At 38.7% G+C, this 25,014-nt stretch overlaps 1 protein-coding gene across 2 annotated transcripts; it reads left to right on the plus strand.

The window, feature by feature from the left end:
* Positions 1-522: 522 nt before the first annotated feature.
* On the plus strand, positions 523-6,090 carry LOC147613694 (uncharacterized). Of its 2 annotated transcripts, none has more exons than XM_086781663.1 (6): positions 523-677; positions 1,984-2,038; positions 2,157-2,603; positions 4,144-4,687; positions 4,790-4,980; positions 5,066-6,090. In XM_086781663.1, the coding sequence occupies exons 3-6, from the start codon at positions 2,280-2,282 to the stop codon at positions 5,453-5,455; spliced, it is 1,449 nt and encodes a 482-aa protein (XP_086637789.1). In that variant the 5' UTR covers positions 523-677; positions 1,984-2,038; positions 2,157-2,279; the 3' UTR covers positions 5,456-6,090. The 2 variants fall into 2 exon arrangements, with proteins under 2 accessions (XP_086637789.1, XP_086637790.1); XM_086781664.1 differs by having other exon boundaries at positions 2,166-2,603.
* The last annotated feature ends 18,924 nt before the right edge of the window (positions 6,091-25,014 follow it).

The raw sequence follows: 25,014 nt of genomic DNA on the forward strand, positions 1-25,014 counted from the left end.
GGTTGGAAGAAGTGGGGTCATGAAAGCGTGGTTGAAGGTGAGAGGGGGTTGGAATCTTATGTGGTGAGTGAGCTCATGAAGAAGGGTGATAGGTTTTTGGGGGGCGTGGGGGAGGGACCAAGAGCTGTTACAAGTAGGGAAAGGATGTACCCCTATTATTTCCCAGCCATCATGGTTAGTGGGAAGGGGGTGATGAAAAGCCATCTATAGCATGAAGGATATCTATGATGATAGATCAACATATGAGCTTCTTGAGAATGGAACCATAGTTGTTTTTTGATGGGGTGTCACGCCCATTTTTGAGCATTTTGGATGTAAAATACTTGCAAAATTTTATAATGCCTATCAAAAATTACACTAAAATGTAAAAAAAAAACTTGCTATATTATTTCATCAAAACCATCAATTTTGAAGAAGAGACATCTGAAATTCAGTACAATGCTCTCGCATTTTAAAAAAAAAGGATGAATGTGCAAATTACGTTAATTAACGTAATTAACAACCAGGATTAATTTAGGCCTTCCACCAAATATTAGGGTTAAGGGGTCAGCTCCTCTATTCTTGGCGTGCGTTGCTGCTGCTCGTGTTCTGCGTTGTTGTCTCCTCATCTACTCCTTCGACGCTGCAGAGCTCATCTTCATCATCTTCAACGCGGATTTTCGACATCGAATCGAAAGGTGCCCTTCTGCTCAACTTTAGCGCAAGCTCTCTCCTTCACGTGCTCTCTTTATCATGTATTGTCCAATGAATTACATTGGCTAGCACTCGCAAATAAATTTTACAGGTTGTTAGGGTTTGCAGATGTACAGGGTTTACAGGTTGCTGGTGGCTAGGGTTTGTAGACTGGTAGGGAAGCTTACAAATGGCTGATCTGCAGAGCCTAATCTTCTGGAAACGTTTGAGTTCGCAGGTGATTAGGTTGTGTAGATGGTTGCAGGTTTGTAAGGCTTTGCAGCAGTGTTTAGAAAAATCAAATTTGTTTTTTTATTGTGTTGTTCGGGTAGCATGAAAGGATTGTCGACAAATTGACTCGTTTTGTTCCCTTGCTTTTCTTGCATTTCTGATAGTGCTTTTTCAGTATGATAATATTATAACACCTGCATTTGGGCAAGACACTGCCAAGAAGGTTATGTTTACAACAAAGCCAGGGTAGGAATTGGGTCTGGGCTGTTTATGGTCAGAGCTTGATAAGCTCTACGGAGGTATTATCATAACACCTGCATTGGGCAAGACACTGCCAAGAAGGTTATGTTTACAACAATGCCAGGGTAGGAATTGGTCAGAGCTTGATAAGCTCTACGGAGGATCAGTACTTGATACGGAGATAGTTGTGGTCGTGTACCATCAACAAAAAGGCACAGCATGACGCAACACCTCATTGTCTCTTACTTCTCTGAAGTTCCATTCGACTCTCAAGGTGTGAACGTTGGTGTTTTTTCTTGTCAGCGAATGCTTTGCCTCTGGCTGGCATGCATGTGTTCTTCCAAGGCGTTGCCCTTTAGACTGATGTGCTCTCTCTCTCTCTCTCTCTGTCTGTCTGGCTGTGTCTGTATCTCTCTCTCTGTCTGTCTGTCTGTCTCTCTCGCTCTCTGGGCTGTCAATCTCTAGCTTCATTATAAGACACAATGACATTAGTATTATGTTTCGAGCCAACAGGGCCATGCTTGCAGTTAGCTGCATGCATGGTTTTAGTCCATTAATGCATTCGTGGGAAAGAACCCTCTTAAGCCCGCTTGTCCCAGAAGTTGATCCTATGTACGTTTGTTTAACCTGTCGTTTTTTAAAAGTATTGTCTTATTCATCAATTTATCAGAAGAAAAGTCCGATATGAATTTGACAGTGGCAGCTGGCTCGTTGGCATTCTAAAATTGAATGTTAAGTAGCATTGTTTTACTCCACATTTTGGTGCATTTGTGTGGGCTTTCTGCTTTAAAGTTTGAGAAGAAACTCCCATGAAAGCAAGCCTTCTTGCTTGTGGTTCAGGTTTGCAATGCCAATCTTGGATGTGATGCTGCTAAGCTTAGGATGAATAATTAAGGTAAGTAAAGCTGCAGTGTTCCTGGACTATACTTTTACTCAAGCTACTCGTCTCAGTTAACTGGAATTTCCAAAGCATTAGTGCCTTCTTGGGTAACGTGCTTTATTTGTTCTATAAGGATCGACAGCACACGTTGAAAAGTAGTGAGGCAGCCGTGTAGCATTACTGGTGCCTCTGCAAATCTCGAGTCACAAGTAGTTCTTGAAAGTTAGGAAACAGTCTTTTTGTATTTTAATCATCAATGGCTGAATCAAAGGATGATGAAAGAGATGAGGAATGGTTTAAGGAGGTTTATGGGAAAGAGTACACGGGGCCTGTGAGGCATGCCAATGAAAGTGCTCGAGATAACCCCAGTTTGAAGAAGAGGTCAATTACAGAGGCAAGTGCGGGTGAACCCGACGAGGATGATGTTCCCCTTGATCCCAATGCAGTTCCCACTGATTTCACAAGCAGGGAAGCCAAAGTATGGGAGGCCAAAGCCAAAGCCATAGAGAGAAATTGGAAGAAAAAAAAAGAAGAGGAGCTCATTTGCCGCATTTGTGGCGAGTATGGTCATTTTTCTCAGGTATGTTTGAAACCTTTCAGGTAATCACTGAACTCAACTGCTCCTTATTAATAGAGTAGATTTGGAATCAGTAGTAGGCAAGGATGTGTGCGCAGGGATCCTGGCCCTTACCTTGTACACATATTCTAGTCCAGAAGTATGGTCTCACTGGCAATTTCGCAGAGTCAGACCATCTTGTCAACAATTAAAGAAGGATGATCATTGGTCTTTTGTAGAGTGCCTGGGCTGACTAAAGGTTGCATCTTCTGTGTACACAATTTGGGAGGTGCGAGTGTTATATAGTCAGCCATAATTTCTAATGCACTGCTCAATGATGTTCCTCCATACTTTGTAATAGTAGTGCAGATGAGACTTCCTTTAGCAGGGCTATTTGCTAGAGCTGCAATGTCTTTTAAATATCAAGTATTGAACAATGTTGTGATGGCTAACTGGTACTAGCCTCAGTTCCAATGATTGTTTTACAGTTAAGTAAAGTATGGTGTGAATTACTGGAAAGGCTTATGGGCTTAGCTGCTGGAGTCTGGATGTCTATGTGGCCTACATACTGTCAACAAAGGGTCCAAGTTATGTTTGGGAACCTGAAATGTTTGTAGGATATAATGGATATCGATATATATATATATATATATATATATATATATATATATATATATGAGAGAGAGAGAGAGAGAGAGAGAGAGAGAGAGAGAGGTACCCAAAACCTCCATACAGTAGCATTAACTGTAGCAGTTTGAGTGGGAGGACATGTACAGCCGCTTTATTAATGGGAATTGGGAATCCTCCATGCAGGAGCAGTTTTGAGTAGGACATGTACGGTCACTCTAATGGGAATTGGGATTGTTTGAACGTTTGCAATGGTGCTCTATGAAATTCACTCCATGCCCATGTATGGATGACTTCTCAATTTATGGAGACAATCTCAGCTTGGCAGTGCCTTTCAGACCCACTTGGAGCCCCAATATAAGCCTTTTTTTTTCAAGCTCAGCGGTTACTGTTTTGCAGGAAACCTCTAGCGAAGTCCAAGGATCCTTGCATACTTCAAGTGTTGCTGGTTGTTCTTGTAGTCTCTGCTGCTATGTCTCTATCCATTGCGTAATACAAGGAATTGAGCTTGTAGAGGATTTGAATAGAAAGGGCCAGTTTGCGTGCTTTCTTACTTACTCAAGCTGTGGATATTGCATTTTGTGATGAGATACATTTTCTTATTAAATTCAAAGATCATTCTATATTATACTAATGATGTTGGGCTGTGGCTTCAAGATGTGATGAAGTTGTTGGATATGCTAGAAGTGCAAGAATCGGGAGATACCTTTTCTTATTAAAATCAAAGATCATTCTATATTATGCGAGTGATGTTGGGCTGTGGCTTCGAGATGTGATGAAGTTGTTGGATATGCTAGAAGTGCAAGAATTGGCCCAAAACTCTACTTTTTCCTGTCTTTTTTTCCTGAATGGTATACACCTCTGCAAGTAGAGATAAACACTTGCAAAAGTCTGCTATCATTTATGACAAGTTCCTTGTATACCTGCACATTGGCAGGGTTGTCCTTCAACTTTGGGAGTTAACCGCAAGCAAAGTGAAATTGTGGAGAAGATTCCTGTAAAAGATAAAAGGTTGAAACCAAGAATCATAGGAACAGCTGGTGCCACTGTACAGGGGATTGAGAAGGATACAGGATGTCGGCTGAAATTGGAGGACAATCTAGCAGCTGGAAATGGATCCTTTTTTGTCCGAATTTCAGGCAACAACCGAGTGATGATTGGAAAAGCTGTGGATGCAGTGAAGAAACTGCTCGATCACGTGCAGCACGATCAGAAGCCACAAAATTCATACAGGTCGCCTCGATCACACAACCGTGGGCCCAATGTGAATCCATTGGTTGCAGTACAAATGCAGCACATTGCCAGTCAGCAATCGCATCATGACGCAAGTATGCAACCATATTCTGGACAAGTTGCTCCTTATTATGGTGATGGCCAACACAGCAACATTGAGCAGATGAGTGAGCTGGAAGCAAGGTGCCATTGGGAGGCAGGGAATCAGAATGGCTCTTTTCTGGAGGCTTCATCATACAGGCATAAAGGTGTAAGGACTGTCATTTGTTTGTTGTAATTTCTTGAATATTCGTTGACTGTACATTGTAACTCTTTTAAATTTGTTTGTGGCCTTATTTGCCTTTTCGTAGATAGAGCAAATCAAAAAGGGATTTTGAGTTTTAAAGCGGAAGATCATGGCCCAGAAATTGAGGCGGGATATGATCAGCACTCCGTGTCCCAGACCCTTGAAGCACTTGAACACAAATTTGTTCTGGAGACAGTGCAGCTTACCAAGGAGCTAAATGATGCTGAGGACAAGGAGAATGCCAGGCATCGTGAGGTTAAACTCTTTAAAAGGTTAACTGATGCTGTTTTTCTTCCAAAGCTTGAAGAAGCACTAATCTTATATTTTATGGTTCTGGCAGTCCATGAGAGACATCCAAGAACAGTATCAACAGAAGATGGTATCACTTAGAGCACAACAAGGAAAGCATCGGGAAGAGTTTTTGAGGCAGGAGGCACAGTTTAGGCAGCAACAATACCAGCAGCAGCAGCAGCCACAATCAGTTCCAAAGTACTACAATTATGATATGGGAGGACCAATGTCTGGTGGCTTTAATAACAGTGCCCGTGAGCAGGTTGGCTATGGTGTCGGCTCAGCTGATAGGAATGATGGACTTGGGGGAGGCTATGGCTCCTTTAGAGGTGAAGGAGGATACCATAACTCTTCATATTCATATAGGAACTCAGCATATGAGTCAGGCATGCTTCATGCAAGGAATCAAGGTTACGATGCAGGTCCATATCGCTACTAAACTGCCGTTGTCATGAAGTGTTCTAATGTGGGGTTGAAAGGAGTCTGACTGCTTTAGAGGTGAAGGAGGATACCATAACTCTTCATATTCATATAGGAACTCAGCATATGAGTCAGGCATGCTTTATGCAAGGAATCAAGGTTACGATGCAGGTCCATATCGCTACTAAACTGCCAGTGTCATGAAGTGTTCTAATGTGGGGTTGAAAGGAGTCTGACTGCTTTTAAGCTTCTTGCTTCTTCCTCTCTCCAGTTCTCTGGTATTGAGGTCTGGTATGCATGCAGATTTTTATGTTGAAATTTCTATTTTCCTGAAGTTTGCCTTGGACAGGATAGGCACAAGTGATCTGATATACATACATTGGATATTATGTTGGAATGCTTGTATATTTCATCTTTAATGCTTGTCTGCGATGTGTGCATGCACTTTAGGAATGAAGCTTGCACACATCAGCTTTCTCCATATTTGTGATAGGGTAGAACACTTGGAAGTCGAGGGCTTGAACTTCTGTAGGTATTCTCTCAAGAGACTTCTGTAGTGCTTGGCCTGCAACAGGAGATCTCATGTTCTGCTCGGTTGGGGAGCATTGTTTTTTGATAATAGCTGATGTGGAAATCAATGTGATTCGCCTGTTATCGGCTAGCTTGCAGAGGTTTGATGCTAGAAGCCCTTCTTTGTTTTTCCTGTTAGGTCGGTTCGCATACATGTACAGACACATGCATACATACAGAAGTACATTTCTTTTATATACACGTGTGGATGAGTGACCCTCTGAATTTATGTAGGCTGCTATGTCTTTACTTTAGTACAGGCAATAGTGATGCACATCTTTCATCCACTCACATTCTGGAGTATTGCTCCAATTTTGGGCTCCTGCTGCTCCCTTTTGACACTCCCATGTCTTGATGCTCCCATGTTCAATGCCTATTCTGCTATGAGTTACTGCAATTTGTGGTGCTTTTTATTATATTTTCGTTTTTTAAATATTGCCATGCATTTTCTTTTCTTTTCTGACTAGCCTTTGGCCCAACGGCCTCAGTGGCTGGAGGGATTTAGCATTCTCGAGCCAAGGGGGGGTTTAATTATCAGCCCGTAGGCAATGCTACCTCTTGATCCTAGTCAAACACCTTCACCACTTGAGCTATCACCTCATTGGCTAATATTGCCATGATTTTACCCCAACACACTTTATTCCACCCTTTGCTAGAGGTGGAGGGAGCCATGGATGAAGAAAACTTAATTTATGTTCTGTGCTGGTAAATTTCAGCACTCCATGGAATTGCAAGTTAATTCTGTGGTGTACCTGTACTGGCAATCAAGGGGTGACTAGCTTCCTCTTAATCTCTTAAAGAAATGACTTAGATGGAACGCCCAATGCCTATGTTTAGGGCCTACACTGTTTTGCTTTATATTTTATGTACTTGGTTAAGTGAAATTTAATTTATGTTTGGTGCTGCATGTAATTGCAAGTTGATTTTTTGGTGAACTTGTATCGTTAATCAGGGGGTGACTAGCTTCTTTCCTTCTTATCCCTAAATAAATGCTTTAAGATGGAAACAATATTTTATGCCTTGGTCATGAGCTACCACCTAGAATATGGAAATTAAAGTAGACCTAAAATTGTTACTTTTCTGTCATCTGGGATTAGACATGTAAACTTGTATTCTGAAAAATTTAAAATACCCTGAAATGTTGTTTACATTTATAAGCTTAAAACCTGAAAACCGTAAGTTTGTACGAGACACTACACAAGCTGGTGCAAAGGAGAGAGAGAGAGGAAAGGAGTGAATAGCTGATGGGTAATGTAAAACTGAGCTAGTAGATTGGCGCTGGTGAGAAAGTTTGTGAACACTAGTATTTTCAGACCCCTTGGCATACCACTAGCTTTGTTCCTATCATCTAGTCAGAGTTCAGGTGTAGATAGGATAAATCTTGCTTATCTAGTTTTTGAACCTTGGTTAAATTTAGTTCACTACTGGTCTTATAAATTCATGTCGAGCATTGAAAGCTAGTTTTTGTTCTGATCAGCTCGACCATCCACATGCAAGTTGATTAAAAGAACATGGCAAACCATTCTAACTAATCTACAGGCAAATTAATTCACCAGCACTACATCAGTGTGGTTCTTAACATATTCATACAACATTGTTTCATCAAGCAGTCCTTCGATAAAAGCAATCAGCGCGATAAAAAAGCCATTGCTCAGCTATCACAGGTCCTGTTTCTGTACTCTCATAACTGTGAGAAGAGGTGTGTCAACTCTTTGTACAGCCATATATGTATCCATAAGCATTTAAAACATGTTCCTCGCTCATGGGGCATGTGTAACTTCCTGTTATGCATCCAACAATTTCAAATGCTTACTGTTAAGTTCGTTTTCTACTAGTGTAGGGAATGAAGAAATGTCCCCTTTAACAAAATTGAAGTATTTTTATGAACGAAGTTGCATTATCCATGGTCAAGTTTCACCAAGCTTTCATATGTAAGCATGTGAGGGACATAGTTATAGTAGTTGATTCTCTCTCTCTCTCTCTCTCTCTCTCTCTCTCTCTCTCTCTCATGTTACAATGTTTTTTGAGACTTGTATTTCATTGATTCAACTAGCTATTTGTACAACCCCATTCCCAAGAGCCACCTAAATGGCTTGGAACAATTTAGTGCAATGTCCAGGGTGGGGGTTGTGGTGCGAAAGGAAATCTTAGCAACTAATTTTTTAAGGGTTTTTGATGAATGGCCGCTACAATATAGATGTGTGCCTCTTTTCTTCTAACTTTGCAAGCAAATATATTAAGCAAATGGTGGGAAGCACAATAAGATGGTGAAAAGTATGCAGATAAGGTGGTGGAACTTGTGCATGCCATGAGGTGCAAAAGGAACAAGATGGGAAAATAATAACATTTGATGCTACTCAATCAATTGATGAGTGTTAATGCAACAAACATGCTATATTGTGGCAAAATAAGCTTGAGTTATGAGCCTTCCATCCTATCCCAAAATTGAGAAGGAAGATTGCATTGAAAGGGTTGTGTTGACACGAGCTAGATAGCTTTTGTCCCAAATATTCTATTATTCTTTTCTTTTTTTCTAGAAATCTTGTCCATGCAAATATTCTGTTATTCTTTTATTTTTTCTAGAAATCTTGTCCATGCAAATACTGTTATTCTTTTATTTTTTCTATGACCCTTGACATGGGCTGAATAAAGGGGGTGTGCATGAGGGCCATATTGACATGGGTTGAATACAAGGGGCAATGTATGTGGGCCATATTGACATGTGTTGAATACAAGGGGTAATGTATGAGGGCCATGTTGACATGGGTAGGGGATGTGCATAAGGGCCGTGTTGATAATAGGGGCTACACAAGCGATTCTATCCCTCATGAAAACATCCATCAATGATCACAACGGGTTGCCAAACTTGTAGCATTTTCCCACGCAACCAATTGCCTTGGTAATGTGCATTAAAGTTGAGGTGGCAAGCCAAATTTCCAAGGGAAAACATAATTGTGCCACAATTGACTGAGTTATGTTTTTCAGTACCCTGTTGAAGTAATTGCTAACAGCCAAGTTAACTAGGTGCATAAGGAAAGGCCTTTATAGCGAGAACCCTCTGTCTCCAACACCTTTGATAATATGTTTTTCTTCACTCATAGCACATTTTGACTATCTCAATAAATATAATGGAACATGATGAGGTATTCTTGGATTAGCTTTTCTTAAACCATATTCCGTTTGATTTATCTTCTTATTTTAGCAAATTAGGTGCTCGATTGCTTTTTGTAGCAAGAAATGATAGCCATCTCAAGGGTCCAATTGGTGACTACTTCTCCGTCCATCTTTTTGTTGAACTTGAGAGGCTTCAGAAGCTTCAATAATTAAGTTCGTTCCTCAATGAGGCATGGAGGAAGAGCACGGCAAATCGTTAGTCCTGCAACATTGAGCCGGTGAGTGAAGATGAGTGGGAATTGTCTGGAGAACCTAGAGGAGAGGGACTCCCACGAAGGAGAGCGTCAGTGACATCTTTCCTAATGATACGTGCCAATGTAGAATGATGATTATTTGCCAAATTGGGAACGAAGCTCGTCTAGTACATCCCTACCTTTAGAGCGTTTCTCTCAGAGTGTAGGTTCACCAAGAGATCTTTGGAATTGTATGAGCTGAGAACTGACGTCTTCATTCTCACTTATCTTTTGTACTTACCATTGTAACACTTCTTTAGTAGTTTGGGACCCTTGTGTGTGCTATATGTGATTCTATTGCACCTTTTTCTAACTCTGAAATCCTAGCACATAGGCATAAGGGTTCTACAATTGGTATCAAAGCCTAGTGAACTTGTAGATTTTTTATTTTCTAGCACGCATGTGCGTATGCTGGGATAGGGTAGAGCCCCTATGGGGCCAAGCTTGGAAAAAGTCACTATTTGGGTTATTCATGGTGCATTGATGCCCCCTCATCCCACCCACATTTTGTCATGTATTGTGCCCCCCTTATTTGACTCACCCTTCCTCAGTGTGAAAGGTTGTAACCCTCGTCCCCCCATCTCTTTCTTATTGGTGGTCACTAGCTCTTCATCATGGATTCAACATCACTTATAGAAGTGATTTCTCGTCTGGAGGCAAGTATAGTGGCCATGTATATTCGTCTTCGAAGGATAAAGTTGGCACCTGTTCTGAATTTGGTGCATATCAAGGTTTGTGCTTCTTAGCAAGATGATGATTCTAAGGATAAAGTGGTGAAACTTTTCGGATGGAGGTTTTTCACTCCTCTGGATGTAATGTAAGGTCCCTCCCTCTCCGAAATAAATGATATCATTCATTTTCTTTTACCAGGACACTTATGCTGTAAAAATTGAACTTGTGAATTTGCGTAGTTAGTAAGCTAGAAAAATTCTTAAGCTGAGCATTATAAGGGGATATAATAATACTTTTTGATTTCGAGACTAAAATAGATAATAATAGATTATTTTCTAAATTTTACAACAATGGTATAGTAAATATAAGATAATAGTTTTTTTATATCTTGAGCATAGCATCATCAAGGTGATGGTGATAAATCTTGATTTTGAGCTAGGCAAGGTACATTATTAGATAAAAATAAAAAATTATTTAAAAATAAAAAATAATTACTTTTGGTGATTTTTGTGAAGGGTAAATTTTTGGGCCAGTATAAGTGGCCATTCACACACCTAGGTGTGCGCAGATTGTAACCTTATAGTCAATTAGACCTTGTTAATTAGGGGCTTGCTTGCCCACTCTCAACCATGTGTCCCCCATACGTCATTCTAGAATGGGAAGGATGCTTCTCACCTCACCTTATACCATCCTCATTCCATGAGGAGGCCACCACCCACCTTTCCATTACCTAATTTCGCATGTTTGGATGCTTCTCCTTACTTCCTCATAGTTGAAAAATGTACCTAATTTCTTTTTGTCATTACCAAGTTTCCTTTTTGTTGCTTGTTTGCCTCCTACTACTGTCCCCTCCACTCCTTGGTACTCCTTTATCTCCCAAAGGAAGATTAGAGATGAATCCATTTCTCCATACTCTCCAAAAAAGAGTAGAGTAGTTATTATTTTATGATGCTGAGTTAATATAATTAGTTAGGGTTAGGGTTTTGATACTTTTGAAATAGTAAAAATATATTTTGTATTTGTAATTAAATTGGGATTGAGTGAGGTTAATTATCCTTGTATTAGGTAAAACCATGGTTTCCCTATGATTATACTATGAGAGAAAACAAGGTATTTATGAGAGTGAAGGAGATTAAAGAGAGCTTTTATTTCCTTATTAGTGAAAAGCTTGGTGTGCATGAGTAAAAAGAATTGTCTTCTCTTAAATTTAGGTCTTGTTATTCCTTCTTAGGTAGTGAGGAAGTTCGCACTAGTCATGGAAAGAGACGAGTCTAGGACCTAACTAACCACCTTGACTTGGTTCCTCCGGTTTGGCTTGGGTGAGGTCAGGGGACGTGGGCCTAGGGGTTGAATAAGCTCACTAGTAAGAGGCCTTCAAGCGAAGGGCCCCCCAAGTGTCCAACTTCTTATGGCTAGGTTGACCCCATAGTCCAAGCATCGTAGAGTAAAATAAGATAAAGTGAAGCGTGATCGACATACTGGCCTATGATTAGGTGGACCGGATGAGTCCAATGCTTTACTTTTCTAGCATAAATGAAGATTGAAAGTTCTTATGCTATCTAAGTTTTTTTTCTTAATTGTGTTCATGCAAGTTCTTATGCTATGTATTACCCCCTTGGGATCAGTAATGAAATTATCCTTGTATTAGGTAAAGCTATGGCTTCCCTATGATTATGCTATGAGAGAAAACAAGGTATTTATGAGAGTGAAGGAGATTGAAGAGAGCTTTTATTTCCTTATTAGTGAAAAGCTTGGTGTGCATGAGAAAAGAATTATCTTCTCTTAAATTTAGGTCTTGTTATTCCTTCTTAGCTAGTAGCGGAAGTTTGCACTCGTCACATGAAAAGAGGCGAGTCCAGGGCCTCTGACTAACCACCTTGACTTGGTTCCTCTGGTTTGGCTTGGGTGAGGTGAGGGGACGCGGCCTAGGGGTTGAACATGATTGGCAAGAGGCCCTTAGTGTCGAGCTCCTTGTGGCTAGGTCGACCCCATAGTCCAAGCACTGTAGAGTAAAATAAGATAAAGGGGAGCGTGATCGATGTATTAGCCTATGATTAGGTGGACCAGATGAGTCTGATGCTTTCCTTTTCCAGCATAAATGAAGATTGAAAGTTCTTATGAAAACCTTGCATGAGCATGTTGTATAAAATATGGCCTACTTACATTGTTGGTTTGATTTTTCTACTTTTTATATTCTCTTGTGATGAGAATGAATGGATTTAATGCTATCTAAGTTTTTTAAAAATTGTGTCCATGCAAGTTCTTATGCTATGTGCTACCCCCTTGGGTTCGGTAATGAAATTTTGGGACCCAAGTGGTGGCAACCCATGCATACCAAGTGGTTGTGGATCTAAGCGTAGGTGTGGGCTGGGGCCTTTCTAGTTATACCAGAGTAGACCCATGGTCATAATGTTACTTCTTGGAAAAGAATGATGAGGCTAAATGATGTCTTTTTGGAAGCTCTCTACAATGAGTGGGTGATTGACCTACAAGCAACATACCATATCCATACTGGTTTTAGAACATGAAGCTGAGCTATTTGGGGATAATGGGTGGTGGGCTCATTGGACCCACATATGGCACAACCGATACCATCTACGTGTTATTATAATTCCATAGGGGATATAGAAATGCATGTTTAGAATATTACTGTTTGTCATGAACTAGAAGAGGCAGATTATTATTAGGTTGTAAATTTTTCAATGCCTTAGAAAATGATGTCTTTTGTAGAGAAATCTCTGAGCTTAGACAGCTCCTACTCGCCCATAAGATAATTATTCTTAAGAAGATTAGGATCTTGCGAGATCTCAGGAATTTTGAGAAAAACTTGGGAAAAGAACTCTTGCATATATAAATAGGCTTTCTAAGCTTTTTTGATGAGTGATGTAAATGCTTTACATATATAAGATTTTTACTTGAGAACAGTTGCTCCCTAAAAGACCTAAAGAATTTTCTACTCTTTATTTTTCCTAGAATCTTGCATTGCCAAGATAGTGGAGTTGCCCAAGGTGTCATACATGATGATCCCCAAGATCTCTTATGGGGTGCCAACCCGAGACATTCTTGGGTGAAGGTTTCAACATAAGAGAGACCTTGGGTGACTGGATTGACACCATGGAAGATTATTTTTCCATGGCCGGCTATAATGAAAATTAAATCAGTCATAGCTTACTTAAATTTGTGTAGATTGGTCAAGACATGGTGGAAATCAACATGTTAGACCAAGCTCATCAATGAGAATAATCTTACCTAGATTAAATAAATACCATTCTTATAGAAACATATGGGCTCGTCAACTTTGAGTTAAAGAAGATGTATGCCTTTCTCGAATGTCCAAGAAGGCTTTTTAGAGATGCAGATGAGTTTATTTAATGCTATGATGAATGCCAAAGGTTTGTCATAGTCTAGGAGAAGGATCAAGAAAGGGAAGCATAGGCAAGGAGGGCCATGTGCCCTTGACAAGGAGAAGAGAAGAGGTGCAACTTGTTGCCCTTGGCAGCCAACATAGAAGTGAGTGAGAGAAGAGGGTGGTCCCTTTTCCCTTAGTCACTTGTGTCAAAGAATCAAGTAGGGAGATGTGCAAATGGGCCATGCCCTTGGCCATGGCACCAAGCAGAGAGTAGGGAGAGGTGCCCCTGGCCTCCCTTGGCCATGCCACCAAGGAGAGAGAAGAAGCCTCTTATTCCCTAGTAGCCGACAGTTGGCCATGCCCGAGAAGAGGTGGGAGAAGAAACACAACAAACTAGAAGCTATTTTGCTGTAGAGAATTACTTCTACAGGCTTGAGTATAAAGCTAGCATTGGGGGCTTTACCCCCATTAGAGTTGCTCTATATTGCAAGTGTGAGATGCCTTACAATCCCAATGAGGAATCAATGGTGCAATGTGAAGCTTGCAAGGAGGATTGGTTCCACCCTATATTTATGAACTTGAGTCAAGATTTGGTAAAAAAATATGGACCACTTTATTTGTCCAATTTTGACAACAATCAATAAATAAGAAGCTTGGAAATAGTTAAGAAGGTTCCGCTTTGGCATAATCAAAGACATGGCTTTACTAATTTTAGCTCACAAGATGGGGAAAAGAAGTCTCGTAATTCTCAGAGTCTTTCCATGCTCAAAGCTAAAGCCATAACCAAAGAAGCAAAAGAGATAAAATGTTGTGAGCATAGTGGTATAGGATCACATTACCATTATTATCAATTCATGATGTGATCAGTTTATTTTCCTAGAAAGTTTCTAGGATTTTTTAAACATGGAAAATACCCTTGAGAGCTTGGAAGGCTTGACTTGTCATATCATCCCCTTCAACAATGTGATTGACTTGCATGAATTGGAGACCTTTCCTCCTGGAGTAAAGCTTCAAACAAGACCAAACCCATCAATTTTCTACGCTTGGCTCTAAAACTCTCCCCATTTGGTCAATTTCAAATTTGAATAGACAAAAGTGCTAAGGATAGCCTGATACTACTCATTCTCATCAATCTACTTTGAGTGTTGTGCTTCTTGGAGGGAGTGTCATTTCAAACTATTTTTGTTCAATTTTGGGTTTTTTGCATAATAACATTTGGTGTGCAGACAATCTAATTTGAGTGTTATGCTTCTTGGGGGAGTGTTAGTTTAAACTTTTTTTTTTTGGTTCGATTTTAGGTTTTCTACATAATAGCAACATCATTTGGTGTGCAGACAATGCTGTCATTATCTTTGACATCGCATCTTCGAGTTCATCTTCAACAACTTTAATAACATCGTCAACATTATCATTGATTTCTACACCCTGCTAAGTATCATTTCCACACTCTACACTCTACAATGTTTCATGCACTTTGCAAGTTTTTCCATCGTCATCAGTGATCTACAACATTTGGTGTGCAGATAATGCTATCATTATTTTTGACATTGCATCTTCGAGTTCATCTTCAACAACTTCAATAACATCGTCAACAATATCATCAATTTCTACACCATGCTAGATATTATTTCCACACTCTACACTCTATAATGTTTTATGCACTTTGCAGGTTTTTCCATCGTCGTCAGTGATCTACTACCATTTCAGTTAAATTCAGTTGAGCATTGATGGTACCTACTAATAAGTAGTTAGGATATTTGCATTCTGTGCCAAAGATTAGTTATTTCCATGTTGAATGGTAGGAAGTGATGTATTTGGGATGCTTTTCCCACTTAGGATAAGCTTGATGGGACCAAGTACCTATATTCAAACACTTCTTTGGTATCTACTATTCTCACAGCTCTATCGAATTCATGCTAGGGTCTTACATCTACACTTCGGCTCATGTGAAGGGTAGCCTCAATGCCCTTACTTTTGATGAGTTGGTTACAGTGCACTTGCAAGAAGATCAACCTCGACAAAATCAAACTAGTATGAATGTGGGAGATCAGGTAATTGTTGTCGGGTTAAAAAGATAAGGTTTCTGAATGTGGCTATAAGTCAAAAGGTAAAGGTAAAGCCTTTTCTTAGGGTGGCTATAAGCCAAAGGTATAATTAGCCTAGTCTTCTAGAAAGGATGCTGAGAAGGGGGTAATAAGCCTAAGAAGAAAGGCAAATGCAACTTCTATGTGAAGCCAAGCCCTTACATCAATGAATACATAAAAAAGGTTGGAGAAGGAGAAGAAGAAAGAGTTAGGCATTGCTGGCTAATGCATTAGCACCAAGTACTAAAAAGAAGGAGTCAGTGAACTATGTGCAGGAAGATTGGGCATTCATTATATATTGCAGTTATGATCCTTCTGTCCATGACGTATACGTATCGGTGACAAATAAGCATGTCTGGTTCTTTGTGCCAGGCATTAAAAAGAACTTGCTATCAGTCTTTGCCATTGCTAGGGCAGGCCTAGTGGTCAGATTTGTTAATGACAAGTGTACAGTTCATGACTGGAGTGATGGAGGATCACTGTGGTATTTGGTACTCTAAGCCATGGGCTTTACAAGTTGGATATATATGCGAGATTGATACATAATTCTTGTTAGTTACTACCACACATGCTATGAGTGACATAGACCATGTTGCTCACTTATATTTTGGTAGTTAAATATGCCTTAAAAGGCAAGAGATGGTGTTAGAGTTGCCAAAGCTTGAGGGCCCCATAAAACATGTATATGAAGGGTGCATTTTGGGCAAGATACAACGGGCATTATTCCATCAGTTATAGGGCTATCCAGATATTACATCTTATATAAAGTGATGCATGTTATCCCCCATGAGGACACCATTGATCAGAGGGTATTTCTACTTTGTGAATTTTATTGATGACTACCCCAAGCACACCTGGGTGTATCTATTGAAGAAGGAAAAGTCATACGTTTTTACATGCTTTACATGTTTGACACTTTGTTTCTATGGCTGAAAATGTGTCTACATGTAAAGTTGGCACCCTTTGTACAGATCGAGGGGAAAAGTATATGTCAAAGGAGTTTCATGTCACAGGAGTTTCATGTATATGGCTGAAAAGGTGTCTACATGTAAAGTTGGCACCTTTCGTATAAATCGAGGTGGGGAGTATATGTCAAAGGAGTTTCATGTATATATGGTTGAAAGAGGTATAAAACATCAATACACAATGCCTTACACACCTTAGGAAAATTGTGTGGCTATGAGGAAGAATACATCTCTCATGGAGATGGCATGTTGCATAGTTAAAGGCCACGATTTGCCTCATGTTTTTTGGTTGAAGGCAATTATGTGTGCCACTTATGTGCTAAACAGACAAATACCCCTTATGAAGCTTAAAATGGCGAGAATCCCTATATTGCTCATTTGCATGTTTTTGGTTGTCTTGATTATGCTCTTGTGGACTAAACAACAATGCAATAAGTTGGATGATAAGGGTATAAAATGTATTTTTGTAAGATATTTATCAGAAAGCATCCAAGAGTATGCTAAAATGGCTGGTGTGCAAACATTACAGGATAGCAAATTAGGGCAGGTTCTCATCATGCATCTTATTCTTTTGTGGATCATGCTCTCATTGCCAATATATATAATGAACAGAAACCTATTTCCTTTGAGGAAGCACATGAAAATGATCATTGGGATGCAGGCCATACATGATGAGTATGACTCAATCCTCAAAAATGATACTTGGTATTTAGCAAATGTGCCGTATCCTAAAAAGGTCATTGGTACAAAGTGGGTTTATAAGCTAAAGCATAAAGCTGCTGGTAGCATTGATCGCTACAAGGTAAGGCTTTTTGTTGCGAAGGGTTATGCTTAAGATAAGGGCATATATTATGATGAGACCTTCGCACCCACATCTCGAATGACTACAAGGTAAGGCTTTTTGAAAAGGGTTATGCTCAAGAGAAGGGCATAGATTATGATAAGACTTTCGCACCCACATCTCGTATGACTACGATCAGATGTATTATAGCATTGGTAGTGCATCATAGTTGGACTAAAGTGTGCAAGTTAAGAAAAGTTTTATATTGTCTTAAGCAGGTAATATGAAGTAGGCTCCCAAAGTATGGTATGAGAAGATAAACACATACTTGGTTGCAAATGGTTTTTGCAACAGTCCAACTAAGAGTACCCTCTATGTAAAGATAAGTAAAGATTGTTTTTTGGTCATCGTTTTATATGTTGATGACATGCTGCTCATAGGTCATAATGAGTAGAAGATTTTAGTCTTCAAGGCTGAATTACATGTCATTTGAGATGACAGATTTGGGCTCATTGCATTATTATTATTTGGGCATACAATTTATGCAGCATGATGATGGTATTGGGATGTTATGGTCAAAGTTCATATAGAGGCTGCTTATACGATTTGGTCTTGAGTGAAGACTGTAAGCCTGTTACTACACTAGTAGAGACAAGTGCTAGGCTTAAGATGCAAGTAAACCATTTGATTCATCACTTTATTAGCACGCTCGCTATTGGGTGCCTCATCTCTCTATGTAATACGAGGCTAGACATCCAATTTGGAGTCTCCTAGTTGAGCAAGTTTATGCATAATCCCTGGAAGTAAGCATTGGTACTGCCAAGTGAGTATTTAGATACTTAAAAGGCACCCACTTGGCCAGCATTGGTACTGCCTTTTAAGTATTTAGATACTTAAAAGGCACCCACTTGGCCATCATACACAAGTACAATGGCTCAAAGGCTGATAACTCTTAGCCTGTAAAGACATGTTCAAAGATAGCCTTTTGGATACCTAATAAGGCCTTCCAAACAACAATAGATGAAGTTCACTACTACGACTTCTATATTATCACTACTCTATTCTAAGGAAGGATTTGCAATTAGGGAGGGGGATATGTTAACCATAATGGTTAGTACTACTCTGGACGCATGGCTATACCTTTTTTGCCACATCTTTTTATATCCCCCCAATGCGCTTCATGTAATGGTTTTCATCGAGATTGCGACTTGTAACATTAGTTGATCCGTAATCACCAAGATTACGATATGTGTAATGCCGATAAACAGTCATAGCTTATACATAACCTAGGAAATCAACTCATTCTAATTTTTGGGCCCCTAAGAATAGACATAATCCCATTGTCACAATTGAGTCTAGTCTTGTGCTCTTGTGGTGAAGCTTGTTTTCTTGCTGTCTCTTTACTTGCTTGCTAGTGGATTGTGTGTGTGAGTGTATTGAGTGAAGTTTCTTTCTTTCCTCTTATTCCTCTCCATCTTTCCCCCCATTCTTGCACTCACAATCGGCATTGAGGTAGAGATAAAGCTCTCCCTCTTTGCTCCCTACCCAAATACAAAGCTCCATGGAGGCAAAGTTAGTAAGGGCCCTTACTTCTCCACAAGAGAGGGTTGTTGAATCTTGAATTATCAAGGGTGAAAACTGGCTATAAGACTTTAATTCCTCACTTCTTCTCCCTTGTGTAAGGCACATGTATTCCAATTTTAGTGAACACAAGGGTTTCCTTGAGATTATAAAATTTTGTGTTTATGATAGCTTTAACACTTTTGCTAAGGTATTTGCTTCTTTTATATAAGCTATAATGATTCTAAGGTATTTTCAAACAAAACTTTAACAAGGCTAAATATCTAAGTTCAAAGGCACTATCCAAAAAGACACTTTCTTGTATTAAAGAAAATATTCAAGGTGATGACTTCTTAAAAAAAGTTGAGGATGTGTTGAAAGGTTTACTAATTGAACCACTTGTTGACACATGGCTTTTGGCTGGAAAATAATCCTAAATGTAAGATTATAAGGGTATATGGAAATTATAAGAGGAAGAGGAGATGAATGTAGAGTTTATCTTGTGCATGCCCCTTTGCCCCACGAGCAGCAGGGACAATCTTCGGTAATTGGGTTGGGGGCGTGGAACCCCGATACTCAACCCAATTCCATATGTCAAATGGAGGTTTCTTTTCTAGATTTTGTATTAATGAGATTTTCAAGAGTTTATTGGACATATTATTAGATACCTTATAGGCCAATTTCCCACCATCTTACATGGGTTTTGCATACATAAAGATTGTAGTTATTTTCAATAGTTTTCTCTGCCACATGAACACAAACAATAATATTCCTAGAAAGTGTGCCCCTCCTCAATTAACTTGGATTCACATTGACCAATAAGAACAAAATTAAATTTCACGAAAAACCTTAAAGCATGGAAAGATAATCTTTTAGAGAGAGAGAGAGAGAGAGAGAGAGAGAGAGAGAGAGAGAGAGAGAGAGAGAGAGAGAGATATTGAGAGATTTTAATTGACATAATCAAGTTACAACTTAAGGGCTTACACCATATATCTATGTACATCTTCCAAGTCTAGTTTGCATCAACTATACACATCTAAAAAAGCACACCCAAATGTACACAACAAGTTTGGTATGTCTATACACATTGTTTAAATAAATCAACGTTCTTATCTAAACCATGAAAACCAAACACTGGAACAAAAATGATTGGCACAAAAGTTTGCATTGAAATTCAATTATGCACTTATGCTTTACAAGTCAAAACATAGACCAAGCCTATTCTACATTAAAGTAAAATTATGCACAATATAAAAATCACACTTGTTTGATTGATATAAATGGGTTAGCAGGTTCATACACAGTGATCAGATGGAACATTGTTCCCATCCATACCATTAAATGGGAACATTAAAATGCATGCTTGTTTGATTGATGTAAATATTTGCATCTAGGTTGGCACATCTCTTCACAGTGATCAGACGATGAAACATTGTTCCCATCCATACTATTAAAAGGGAATGTTAAAAAAAAAGGTGGTACATATGTACGCACTTAAAATTGATATGCATGTACATTTTATAAGAAACATTGAAAAGGTCAATATAGCAATAAGGGTCAAGACGCGCATAATATCATATTTATCAAGCTCGAGACTCCTTAGCAAGGGGACCAAATCCTTCTATTACTTGATATAGTAATAAGGGTTGGGATGTGTATGATATCATATTTATTAGACCCGAAACTCCTTAGGAAGGGGATCAAATCCGTTTATTCCTTGAAGATAACTCCCATGGCATGAAATCTTGTCATAGGGTTTGCATGTCCTCTTAGGATCCTGAAAATTTCTCCACCATTTGCTTTTTACAAAGCTCCCATTAGCTGACATCAATATGACATATGATTTCCATACATGCCTGAGCCATAAAGCATTACTCTACATATTCCATCTTAACTTGGATGAATAAGCAATTGACAAATGGCTCAATATTTGTTCCCTTTAGCTAATTTGGTGTTCACATTGGTCATATTTTTCATATTCATCTCAATGAAGAGAAAAAAGATTCAAATTTACATATTTATTTCTCCAAGGTCATCTTAGGCTTAAAGAGATGTTTTGGACAAATCAAGAGGTAATATTTGCTTGTTAAATTTGTTTGTGTAGAGTTAAGTGGACTTATTTTAGTGAATATGTTTTTCTGAGCATCTAACTGTGTAACCTTTGCAAAAGGAGCTCTAGGAAAAATGGAAGCCATGACAATCTCCCATAAACTCTTTCTGATGGATCACGTCTCCCTTTCTCATTACTAGTGGCTGACTTGTCCTCCTTGACAATGGGCAAGAGTATTCTTGCATGTATAAAAACAAAAGTCCTTGTTGACCGCAAATTACTGCAGTGGAGAGAGGTGTTGCTCGTGAGTCTCAAGGTCATGGGTTCAAGCCCTCATTGTGCAAGTGGTGGTGCGCATGGGTGTGTGTGTTGTGTTGCACTTTCTAATTCCAGGCAATTCCAAAAAAATAAAAAAACAAAACGCTCATCCTCCTCAGAAGGTGAGTAGAGATAAGCCTTATATTTAAAGCTCATGATGGGCCTCAACTTGCCAAGCTATATAAAAACACACCATGCTTGCCATATATATCCATGTAGAAGCTCCTAAAACGCTTACATTTCTTTGAATAAAGCACCAACTTGACATACATATACATCTAGCATTCCAACCCAATATAATGTTGATAATCTTAACACACCTAAACGAAGCTTTAAAACAATCTTAGGGCAACTGGATTATCTCTCCTTGGAAGCCTATACTCCTCGCCTCCATCTAATAAAATATATTTTAGATAAAAACATTAGCTATTGCAAGGTATAATTTTTGAAGAAAAAAAAGAAGGAAAAGGATAAAACCTTACAAAACTCATTTGGTCGATCAATATTTGAGGCAAATAGCGTTTTAATAGGTTTCTTGCAGAAAGCAAATAAAAAAATTTCGTATTGTCCAGCACCTATGCATCGAAAATCTAACTTATCATGCTTTTCATAGTCCACAAACATTACATGTACATGAAGTTGATCTGCGATCTTTCATAATCTTAGATTGTAAATTCCAAGGAACCCAAAGCTCTCATTATAAGTGTCTCAACCATACAAACCTAGCAATAATTTGCGTTCTAAAAAATAAAGATATTCCCTATTACAAAAAGAATGTATCAGTAACAATATAAATTTATCAAATAAAGATATTCCCTATTGCAAAAAGAATGTATCAATAATAGTATAAATTTATCAAATAAAACGTAAAAGCTACATAAAAAGAAAGTTTCTATATATACCGTAAAACATTGGTGCTCTCTAATAGTTCGATAATTAGAGATGTTGTTGCTTGTCCTTCCCAAAATGGAGGGTCTACAATTGAGCCATGAATATTAAATAGATTATGAAAAACAATAATACCTATATTATAACAATCGTAAAAAAAAATTACCTTCAATATCTTGTTTATCACCATAAACAAATGAAAATGATCTCCTTGCCATATCCATCCTAAGCAATATACCCCTGATATCAAATATAACACTTACTACACTAATCATTTACATAAGACTTTAAGGTCTCTCTCTCTCTCTCTCTCTCTCTCTCTCTCTCTATATATATATATATATATATATATATATATATATATATATATATATATATATATGTCTAGTATTTTATGCCAAGCAAGAAAAATAAATTATGCCATTGTATATAAAAGCAAGTCAAAAGCAAACATTTGCTTATCTAAATGTTTAAAAAAAACAGGAACTCACTCAGCCCCTTCAACCATCTCAACAATTTGAACCACCTCTTGAGCAATGATGGGGCACTCCCTTTTGTGGATCTACATGGTGGCTTTACCTCAATGCAAGTAGATTCATACATATGAATTCGATATTACCAAAAAGAGTAGCACCAATATGAAAGATTACACAGAAAGACAACATAGATTGCACATGTCACATCTTTGCAAACATTCTCCTTTCAAATGCTTACTTCATTGATACACAGATATCTATGAATGTAGTCTCTAGCGTTTGTAAGCTCCCTCATCAATAGCACATTCTCTACCTTTTGGATATAGATTACATTTACATTCTTCTACATGCCATTTGCAAAACCTCCTTGTAGACAACATTGGTTGTGAAGACTTCGTTTGAACCTTCTATGTTGCTTTCGTGTTCCACAGTATGCTTTACACACACTTTCACTGCATCAGATGCTCTAACATGTGAAATTGTCCATTTGAGATTACTTGTGTGGCCAAATAAAGTCCCAACACACTCAATGTTTGTCCTTAGGACTTATTTACCTTACAGGAAATTGTCTCCTTCTCATGTCAAAAGGCAATTGAAGCATAGTAGGTATGAATGTTATCCTGGGAATAAAGACCCTATCTCTAATATTTGTACTTGTAATGATTTCTGTTTCTATGGCACCTTTGAGTGAAATTGCTTGCATATCAATTTGGTACCATTACAAAGTCCTCGTTGAGGATCCAAATCGCGGAGCAGCATGATAGGAGCATTAATCTTTAGAAGCAAGCGGTGAGGAGGGTAACCACCACCTAAGTTCAAACTGTTCAAGTACTCATTTGGATACAATATTACATCATTCTCAAAAGAAACAATTGAATCTGCACTAAGGTATTCTCTTTCAAGATCGGGCAATGCACTCAAGGCTAGTTCATTGATCTCATCAGCCTCTAGGTTTCATGGTGTAAGAATAGCACGATCTTTGAAGTAGGATGCATAATCCTTCACTCTCTGAAGATCTTTGTATACCCATTCTACTGAACTCAAAATAGAGTTCCCATGGATCAACATTCGTGTGGGTGGTGGAATTACAACTCTACCTTGATTGTTTGGATGGCCTATAGAGCCATCACCAATTTGTAATGTCCATTTGACAAATTGTTGTTCTGTACAATCATAAGCACTCTATCTAACCTGCATGTTTTGGGTGAGCTTTAAAACATTCACATATCTCCAAATATGTAACTGGCAGAACGTTGCATCAACAATATCCTCACGCGATCCCCTTGGCATAACCGGTAAGATTTGCCTAAAGTCACCACCCACCAAAGAGCATAACTTTCCCACCAAACACTATATCACTTTGCATAATATCTTTCAATGTCATTTCTAATGCTTCATATGCAACTGATGCATCATTGGAGCCTCATCCCAAATGATTAACCTTGCAAGCTTCAACACCTCAGCCAATGGGATATTAGCTTTGATACCACATGTGCTAGAAGCATTGAGCACCAATGGATTTTGAAACGTGAGTGAGTTATACGACCATTTGAAAGTAACAATGCAGCTATTCCAAATGATGTACATGCTAATGCAACTTGGTTCTCTCCACGTAATGGAGATAGCAAGGCATTATAAAGATATGTTTTGCTTGATCCACCTAGTCCATTAAGGAAAAATACACCACCCTAGTTCAAAGAAACAGCCTCAAGGATAGTATCAAATACTCTTGATTGACAACTATTTTGACTCCTTTCCATGGAAATGGAAAGGAGTCTATTGACTGACAATTATTTAGACTCCTTTCCATGGAAATGGACAAATCAAACTAGTGATGAAGAGAATCAAACATCATCTCTTCCATTAGCAAACCATTGTTGACAGTGACAACACTTGATCTATCAGGAATAGGCAACCCTTTAAAATCATGTAGCCGCTTTCCATACTGTTGTAAGAGGTCTTGCATGCAATAGAGCTTGATTCTTTGCTATAGAATGATAAACACCAACATCGGCACATCCTCTTAGCAGCTGCAAGGAATGGAAAAAATCATCTGAAAGTTCGGTGGAGAATTTGTTCCAAAGCTGTCCAGGGTATATAGGCTCATAAAAAAACATTATAATGACAAACAATTGACATAGTTAGAATCCTGTTTTTTTAGAGACACATATACCACTCCTCATCACTCTCCAGCATTCCTATAGCTTCACATGTAGCCTTAAAATAGGGATACAAATGTCCATTCATTGTTCATAAATCCTCAAAAGATTTACACCCTTTGCACACTGTGAGTAACATGCATAAGTAATATTGCTCACATGCACTCGGACTAACATTATACATACGTCCGATCATATTTTCCCTTTTCCTTTTAGTCCATGATCAAAGAGATGAATTCCACACCCACTTGCAAAGGAAATATAGCAAACGATTTGCATCTGCATACAATTGATTAGCT

The sequence above is a fragment of the Cibotium barometz genome, chromosome 43 (assembly GCF_041138505.1).
Source record: "Cibotium barometz isolate CiBa-2024 chromosome 43, ASM4113850v1, whole genome shotgun sequence".
NCBI lineage: Eukaryota > Viridiplantae > Streptophyta > Polypodiopsida > Cyatheales > Cibotiaceae > Cibotium > Cibotium barometz.

Excerpts from the sequence above, each read along its gene's own strand:
- LOC147613694 (XM_086781663.1), top strand. The coding sequence starts at position 2,280 with ATGGCTGAATCAAAGGATGATGAAAGAGATGAGGAATGGTTTAAGGAG. Across the intron at positions 2,604-4,143 it reads AGTATGGTCATTTTTCTCAG|GGTTGTCCTTCAACTTTGGG; the intron begins GTATGTTTGAAA and ends GCACATTGGCAG. Across the intron at positions 4,981-5,065 it reads AGAATGCCAGGCATCGTGAG|TCCATGAGAGACATCCAAGA; the intron begins GTTAAACTCTTT and ends TGGTTCTGGCAG.